We start from the raw sequence: 9,567 nt of genomic DNA on the forward strand, positions 1-9,567 counted from the left end.
AATTGCAACATAGCTGCATTGTTGGTGTTTTTCATTCTCATGTGAAAGAGAAAACTGGATGATTAATGTCTTGGTGGGTCATTGGAAGGCTGAGAAGTGACACGCTATCGGGGACCTTTATCACCAGATACTTCCAACAAGAAACTAGAAACACCGTTGAAAACCGTTTGCATACACAACAAGCATTTATGTTTCTCCAACTAAAGACGAAAATATCTTATCTCGTCCACATGTCCCCATAAAGGCATCTTCTGACGACACTGCACATCAATGTTAAAAATTTGTCTCATTAAGTACAGCTTTAATTGCACAATACAGGACGTTTGTCAGAGAAAGCAGTTATGGGTGAAAGAGTTACACAGCCCAGGCCAGAACAGGTTTACATGGCACGCTGAGGAATTTCGGGTCACCCGAATCGGGCAGTGACCTTAACTCATTGGCACCACGGTTCAGAGGTGAATCTCCGGCAGAAGGCAAGAGGGAGTCACATCTGTCTGCGTGTGTTTACTGGATCTCATGCCGGAAGCACATTCCTTTCGGTTGTAAATAAACACTGGGACCTGAATTCATTGGATGTTGTAGATATTCAAGTTAATGAGGGGTATATAATCCTTCTCATTCATGAGGCGGACCAATCCCTGCTAAGAGAACAGCCAAAAAAGCCGGGAAAGTATTCCTGACTTTTCATTACATCATATGTATCCAAGGGTAAGGTGAAGTGGACTGACAACATGTTCACTGTGGTACAAGAGACTTGAGGATGGTGTGGACGTATACCTGGATATTTGGTTGAACTTTCACAATGCTGAAGTACTTGCTGAAGTGGACTTGTTGACAAACGGGTTCGCTGGAAACATGGAGACCTTCTTTGACTATAGCGCAATGTTTTCCAATGTTTCTATTGAAAATGTAACAGATGTGGATGGTTATGTTTTCTACGACGATGGAGAGGTGACTCCTGTTGATCCTTCACCTTTAACTATCATTGTTCCTGTATTCTACCTACTTATAGTCATTGGAGGAGTCATTACAAATTCTGCTGCCTTGACTTTTATCTATAGAAGAAGGAAAATTGGAAGTGCAAGTGACATATATTTTGCTAGCCACTTCATAGGAAACATCGTATTTTTATCTGTTTTTGTCCCATTCATAGCTATTGCCTATGGAATAACGGACTGGGTATTCGGAGGCTTTGCATGTAAGTGTCTTAACAGTCTTTCCAAATGCACGTACATATCATTTCTAAAATGTAGTGAATATACCTATAAGTACTTTTAATTTTTAAGATACTCATATCTCTTCTAGCATTCGGACTGTGCGTATCACAAAAAGTTCTATTCAAGACAAATGATACAGACGAGATTGATGCAAACATATGGTGCAGTTGTGATAGAGCTGTGTTTAAGATGCCTTTGCCTTTACGTGGTAAGGTACAAATCGTACTATCGACTCTTTCATATCAATATGGAAAGCTTACTTTTTTGTATGATCGCAATATTACTTTGAAAGTTGCAATTATCACGTTTTAATACACGAGTAATGTTAAATATACTAAAGTGTTGTGAATCCTTCTGATACATTTCAGTTATGACAGTTTTCAAACCGCATGCACCGAAAGATTTATCAAATATACTGGACAAAAAACAGTTAAGGGTGTATGTAAATTTTGAAATTTATAGATAATGATGTATTTATTCATTGACATACTGACAAAATATCAATCCTAAAAATACCAATAGCCTTAACTTATTTTGTCCAGTATAGAAACGAAGCGGAAACTAATATAATGCACATTTTGAGGGACGTAAATTATTTTCCTGTTAAAACACAATTACAGACAACGAGACGGTCAGCTCACATCTTAATTGATTCAAAGTTTAACATAACATTTTAAAAGTGTCTCTGTTCGTTCATGCAATATGCAAATTTTAGAAATTCTAAACTAATGTTGAAACTACGCCCCAATTAACATATTCCGAACGAGTGTTTTAAACTGTACAGAGATAAAGGGATTTATTTAACGTTTTTAATTGTTTCGGAAACAAAATTCCTTAGCGTCTGTTTATATTTGATATATAACTAACCAATCGAGAAAAATATACTTCGAAAGTGATATTTCAATTTGTGCGACTTCTGTCATGAAGGCAGAAAACGGCATATAGAAACATGGCTTCCAAAAACGAACGTACACCACTCCCATCAAAGAAAGGTGTTAATTCTGCCCCATTTTTAGGAGGCATGTATACTTTACCGTCCTCATATTCATATAAGAAGTAAACAACTCATTACTTTTGATTGGTTTGTGTCTTGCAGGTAAATCTGTCAACTATGGCATGACAGTGTGCGTGGCAGCCGCCATTTTATCTGTCACAGCTGCTAGTCTGCATCACACCTCGGACTCCGTTCCTGTTCAGGGTGATAAAACACTTAAAAGGTATGCGCTGTCACATACAGAGTAATAGCTAACTTGTTTGTGGACGCGGACCGAGGGAATATTTCATGCGAATGTTTGTCCTAAGACGTGGGTGCAACTAAATACATGATTGCTCCATTATCTTTTCACAGCAAAATGTTCAAACAATACAGAATTTCATTTAAAACGTAATTTCATATTTTATGTAGTAAACAGTAAAATCTGAAGGGATGTTTTACATAAAATAATATTTCCTGACATATAAATCCCGATAATTGCATATTATTTAATGTTCCTGAATAAACCTGAATAAACATATGGTTTTGTGGCAAAACTCGGAACTGATATGGATTCATTTGAATGCACTATATCTTTGGAATAAATACGCGGACCCCCAACTTTATTCACCGTATCTATTTTAGAAGCACCTGCTGACTTTTCAACAGATTACCTGTGGACTCTAATTATTGTGAACTTTCTGAACCAAAAATTGTTTATGCTTCAAGTTCATCTTCATCGCGCCAAGGAAAACTAATCTTTCAATCTTCAGTATATAGTTAACAGGAAATTTGTATCATACATATTATTAAAAATCATAGTAGAGTCAATGTTTAAATACATTATTCACCTTTAAAATATATATATATTCACAAGTCAGTAATCACAAATCACGTCCATCAACATCATCACCTGTCCATTTTCAATGTGTTATGTCTAAGAGAACTTTTCATCATGTTTTCAGGAACCATCGCATTACTAAGGTGATAACAGCTTCATTGTGGATGTTGGCATGTGTTGTCATGGTTCCCCGTGCGTTTCTCTACAATGTGATTAACCTGTGGCACATTGTTGACGAGCGTCGTTTCTGTTCCCGAAAGCTTGGACCCCTTATCTACCGCCAGGTGGACACTACTGTCATGTTCGTTGCTCTCTTCTGTGTGCCGCTCATGGTCCAGTATGTCTGTTGTATCCGTGTACTGAAAGACCTTCGAAAGCAGGCGTTACGTGGACGAAGCGTCATACAACGTGAAAGTGTTGCCAAGGTGCTGGTTGGGATTTCATCGGTCATGCTGCTTGGTTGGCTTCCTACGCACGTCATAAATTTCTGCGAAGACTTTGCAGATGGCAGAATTGCCTTTCAGCACAGAGATGTGTTGATGTACGGATGCTCTTACGTCTACATGTTGATCACCCCCCTGTTGTATTTGTATGTTCACACACGTATCCAAAAGCATGCTGTCTCGAAAGAAGACGTAATCGTTGTTGAAGAGTCGTGCTGCTCTGGAACTGGTCCTGTGACAGGGGACGCTTTAACATTTATTTGTAATGAATCTCCTGAACAGAAAACCACTCTGCTGTGAAACATTATTGCAGTGTAAAAACAGCAGACATGCGTGCGGAACGTGAATACGATTTATCTGATTTATGCCTCCAGCGTCCGAGGTGGACATAAAACATCTATTGAAAGTGTGTAGAGTTTCCTCTCACAGCTACACTTCATCGTCAGTGGTTTGAGATAAGACTGAAAATCCTCTGAACGTACATTTCCCACAGGCCATTAGGAACAGATATCATTTTACCAGCCAGGAATGATAATCACTGGCTAAATATATCCCCAATTACACCGTAAATACGTCTCTCTGATAAACCGAATGTCCCTTACAAGACTATATATGCCAACAGTTCATGCACCGCAAAATTTATTATGAAAGAAGTTCTTGGGGGCTTACTTTGAATGTATAGTGTATATATTATACAAATTCTGTCCTCAGATGTCCGCATTAATGAGGAAGACTGCTTCAACGATAAACTGACACAGTATCTCCTTGATGAAAATGATTCTGTATATAGTCCTGCGGTTTCAACGTGTACAGTTGCATCACCTATAATATATATATACATAATATGTACATGTTGTTTCTTGGATGTATATTTATGGGTGAACGTATTTGACGAATGACGACGACTCTGAAGTCAGATAGAATTGAATAGAGAATGTTATAAAGTCCAAACTTTATAAACCTGGAAACCTACAAAAATTCTTTACACAATCATTTGGTAACATTTTAAGAGAATTATTGCACGAACGTTTAGGCTTTTGTGTGTGTATTGTCATAATTATATTTCATTTCCATTAAAAGTCATAATATAACGGAAGAGGTATGTCAGTTACTTAAAACCAAAACCAGTCATGACCTCTTATTAAAACACTATTAACTTGTCTCTATCAGAACACAAATATACAGAGAAGAATAAACCGATGTGTGTCGCCATTGTTAAAGGCTTGTTGCTTTCGGTTGTGTTTTTGTCTTCCTAGAATCTGCTATTTTAAAAAATGCTTCGATAAGCACATGTTATAAAATGTGATGACCATCAGACAAATGTTTGTCTGAAGTTGTATTCTTAGTGCCGCTTTTGTTTGAAATAGTTTGGCACACAGTTTTGCATTTATAACGTGGGCGGAATGAATTATTGTAAACCATTGTACTTCCAGACACATTAAACATAATGAAACATGTTTGTTCCATGCGATGTGCTTTCCTGAGTTATTGTTCCAGTGTTACTGTGTATTTCCAGAAGCAAAAGCAATTAGCGCTTAATGCCGAGCAGTAGAAGGACACTGAAACTATAAAATGTCTGATGAAAATAAAAATATGGCTTCTTAAATGTACTTTGCTTAGCGATTGTTAAAAAATGGGTATGAGATTAAAAACTATTGTTGTTAATACCAACAGCTCGCAAGGACGTTCAGCAGAATCAACTGAGCGGACGTCGATAGCTCCTTCTTGATGAAGTTTTCAATTCTTGTACATCTTTATTAGCTGTCATCAGTTGAAACATACATTTGTTTCTATGTTAGCATGAACTTGATTTTAAAATACTGATGAGCAATGATATGACAATGTTGTTATATAGATGAATGTATTTGAGTTGTAAAATAAATAGGTAAAGAATGCAAGTTTCTACATGTCTTGTTTAAAAATATAGGGTTTTTTGGCGTTGTTTCATTGAAAATATCCCTCTGTGTACAAAACAGCAAACTGGTAAGCGGTTTATTTGGGATGGTCTTTTGGTCAAAAGATAAGAGATTAATTATGTAATTGTAATTTGAGCTCCATGCGAAGTAAACACAATTAATAAGCTGCCTTTATTACACGAGGAATATTTAATAATTCCAAATATTTCATATTTCTTCTGAGCCTAAGTCGTATAAGAGTTCTCATTTCATGGGAGCTATTTAACCTTAAGTGCACACCGAGCCAATGATGAAGGATTCCAGTCCCAAATTCCCTGTGATTTCTATCATGAATTTGTCGGCAGAATACATGAGCTAGACAATAACCAGGATCGTTTCAGGCTCGCCTCCCTCATCCGTGCTGACCCGGGTTTGAACTGATATTTAGTAACCCTTGCTTGGTTGAGACATATCACTCTATCCCAACTGCGTAGATCACATGCTGTTGATCACTGAATTACCTGGTCCAGACTCGATTATTCAAAGACCATCGTCACATTGACCATACCTGTAACATTGCTGAGTGCGGCATAAAACTAAACTCACTCACATTTCCCATCATGCTGACACGCCATGATCTAACTTTAAAAAAAGGTTCAAGGCGATGTTCAAGTAGCTTGCTTATACATTATGCCTGATCGGCATTAACTTAACCATCGCAAAGAAGTTTTCTTGTATACGAAAGGATTTAACCTTTATCATAAACAAATTCTACAAATAGATAAATGGAAGATGATTTATGTGTCGACAACTTTTTTCTTTCGTTAAGTATCGCAAACTAATAAACTAATTGAGTGGAAGATGATGCTCTTGTCTTCAACGAATCGGTGATCAGAAGCATCTGATGATTCAGATATTTGTTGTGTCTTAATGTCAAAGTGAGTTTTGTATATCGACTAGACAGTTTATAGACACACGTAATATAATACGGCCCATTATCGCACAGCCTATTGTGCGAAATATGAAACAAATGTTTTTCATATTAAAATATGAATTTCATCGTTAGAAGTTTTGAAAGATATGTGCTAACAGATGGCGACCGTAGGTTTAGTGGAACGTTAAGAATCCTCTAGCCTGTCATACAGACCCTTAACCAAACGCATCCAAGAAATATCATGCAAGTCTACACATTATGTGGCAAGCCAAGATTTCCACAGTTTCAGGAATTGAAGAAAGTCTCACGGTTCCATTTCATTATGTTTTATTTTCTAAACTTTTTTTCTGTAAATATGTTCCTATCAGAGACTGACAGTTAGTCTTGGAATCCACACGTTAAATTACTTTCCTTGAACACCTGCATGACAGTTTATTACGCATGTGCGAGTATGTATTGAACGTAACGGTAGACGTCCATGCATGTGTATGGTTGATTTTATAAGTGTTAATGTATATAGAATGGAAGGCACATAATTATGGCAAAGTATAACAGTAGTTTTTTTTTCTATGAAATCAGTCATTAATTCTATATACATCATCATCTATGACAACGAAACGTCATCCAAAGCTAGTTACGGAAACGCGTTTGCCATATTCACCCTCGTCGTATCATATTATCTAGTTGGTATATTGCCGAGTGCCGCGTAAAACTGAAGTCTCTCACTCACTAACTCACTCACTCGTATTAGACATTGACTCACAAGTATATCTGATTAGTCTCCGAATTATCATTGTATTGTTGTATCATTATTCTACTCAACCTAAGTATTTATTTTTCATTTTTAATCGCATGCACACATACGCAGTTATAATGTACGAAACACTAAGAAACAAACACGTCACACCAATGTTCCAGGCACAACGGCATGTCATTGGACACTGACAGACACACGCCTCACGTGTATCAACAAACTCATCACATACCCTCACATCGCATTGACATAAAAAAACACATCTTACAGGAATTCATGATCAAAGAAACATTCCAAATAAACAGCAAACACAACCAACAGTACGTAACCTACAAAGTGCAATCAGTCTGTAAAGTTGGACAATGATCTTTATCACACACCAAATACGAATACCCACATAACAATATTTCGTCACAGTTGTGCTTTTAGCAGAGATTTATTATGGATTTGGAAAAGGTTTGGTCTACTAGTATTTATGTGCGCCACGCACCATCCTACCAGACAAAATCGACACGCATATCACTAGTACTCCCACATTCATTGCCTCCAATACACACTAACACATCGTATGAGACAGTGAGGACCCCAGCAACACAGATGTTCGGTATTTTGTCGTTATCGTAGCAGACAAAGACACCTGTGTTCACATAAACCTGTACAAACCGCTGTATCTTTTCAAATAGTGACACACAATATCTATACAGATAACTCGTGGATGGAAGATCATTAACGAATATGATTGTACACACGTGTTATCTCTCTCTTCACTTTCTTCTAACCTTGTGTTAATTTCTTCATACTATTATGTCCAAAGTATCGTACCTTAACTATATGTTATGTCCCTTGGCACTACCTTCAGGTTTATGTGGAGCGTGATATTCTCTAATATATTTTAATATGTTTCTGTATTACTGTTTAGGATTGTTTATTTAATACTGAGTAACGCCACGCTGTTTTGTGACTGTTATCGAATGCATGAACCGTCAACTGGGTGATGTGTTTAGTATCGTGGTTAATGTACTATGTGTGAGTGGGTATGATTTTACGCATTCAGCATTATTCCAACAATATCACGTCGGGGTCACTAACAATGGGCTTCACACATTGTACTCATGTGGAGAAGCCAGCCCAGGTCTTTGGTGTGACGAGCGAACACTTTAACCACTATGCTACCACTTTGAGTGCGCAATAATTTATATTACACTTGCCATAAATCATATCTTAATACTGTCATAAATACCAAGACCGCGCTACGATAAACCACGCTTACTGTTCTACCCTACCCTACCCACGTAGACACTATCGCTACAAATCCCGAAACGATATCACCACCTGTACATAAATTACACTATCACGCTTTATAAATTACTTATCTACACCGTCATTAGTTCCTTTATCATATCAGTATCAGTTACAATCGCACACGATTATTTACTATACTGGAAATCATATTGCCATCATCCTACAAGATGACATTAATTTGTACAAGTGTACAACAAATAATTCTGATGAGACTACTAGACATGCAACATATGGCTCACATGAGACGTCTCCTAGCCTACTAACACATGACACGTCACACAAGTCCATCCTTCCCTCCCTCTCTCTCTCTCTCTCTCCCTGTATATATAACTGTGCGTGTGTGTGTGTGTGTGTGTGTGTGTGTGTGTGTGTAATAAGTTCAAATTAAGAAATTCAGTTTGATTATTGTCAGACCTATCAAGAAAACGCAGTGTTGTATGTAAAACCAGCATTCTTGTGTCTTGTGTCAGAATAAATAGCAGATAACTTGTTCCTATATGAACCATAAAATTATGTTTTTGCACTGTCTATGCAGTTTTGCTTCGCAGAATATTACTTACGCCATATACGTAAAGTTTCTTAGTTAATGGCAGACGATGTGAAGCCCAAGTACGAGTTTGGACAGTCTTGTACATTACGTTGGTATGTACATCGGATCGCTAAAAGGAATATGCATGATGTACTGTATCATCGTACAAAGTGTAAAAACATTCAATAACATACCACTAACAGCTTTGAATTTACACACAACCAACCAAAACAAATGCTACGAGTTGCTGATATGGCTGATTTCAGTTTCTGCTGTAAAACTAAGATCTACATTTTCTAAATATAGACGCACATAAAAAAAAAAATAATAAGAATTCGAAAGTAATAGCACCAGTAGCCATTCCACAATCGTTAAGTATCTCTGTTAAAAGTCGAATGCACTATAACGTCAATACTACGAACACGTGTATAGTTAAACAGTGAATGCGGCACCTGTTCCATTGGTGGCATCCACCATGAACTGATGAAGAGGTTTGTAAGACTTAAGTTACTATTTGAAATAACACAAGCACAGACGCATTAATTAACCAGCCACACGACTATCAATTATGTCGACACAATGCCATAAATTACAATGGGAGGGCTTATTATGATAACACATATTAATCCAATTGTACCATACGTTTATGAATTACATAAGCACACAACCGTAAATTACA

At 37.1% G+C, this 9,567-nt stretch overlaps 1 protein-coding gene across 1 annotated transcript; it reads left to right on the forward strand.

The window, feature by feature from the left end:
• Positions 1 to 491: 491 nt before the first annotated feature.
• LOC137261571 (G-protein coupled receptor 54-like) lies at positions 492 to 5,372 on the forward strand. Its single transcript, XM_067799345.1, has 3 exons — positions 492 to 1,198; positions 2,314 to 2,434; positions 3,156 to 5,372. Exons 1-3 carry the CDS (start codon positions 856 to 858, stop codon positions 3,772 to 3,774), a joined length of 1,083 nt encoding a protein of 360 aa, XP_067655446.1. The 5' UTR covers positions 492 to 855; the 3' UTR covers positions 3,775 to 5,372.
• Positions 5,373 to 9,567: the final 4,195 nt, after the last annotated feature.

This window comes from Haliotis asinina, chromosome 14 (genome assembly GCF_037392515.1).
Source record: "Haliotis asinina isolate JCU_RB_2024 chromosome 14, JCU_Hal_asi_v2, whole genome shotgun sequence".
Lineage (NCBI taxonomy): Eukaryota > Metazoa > Mollusca > Gastropoda > Lepetellida > Haliotidae > Haliotis > Haliotis asinina.

Excerpts from the sequence above, each read along its gene's own strand:
- LOC137261571 (XM_067799345.1), top strand. The coding sequence starts at position 856 with ATGGAGACCTTCTTTGACTATAGCGCAATGTTTTCCAATGTTTCTATT. Across the intron at positions 1,199-2,313 it reads GGTATTCGGAGGCTTTGCAT|GTAAATCTGTCAACTATGGC; the intron begins GTAAGTGTCTTA and ends TGTGTCTTGCAG. Across the intron at positions 2,435-3,155 it reads GGTGATAAAACACTTAAAAG|GAACCATCGCATTACTAAGG; the intron begins GTATGCGCTGTC and ends TCATGTTTTCAG.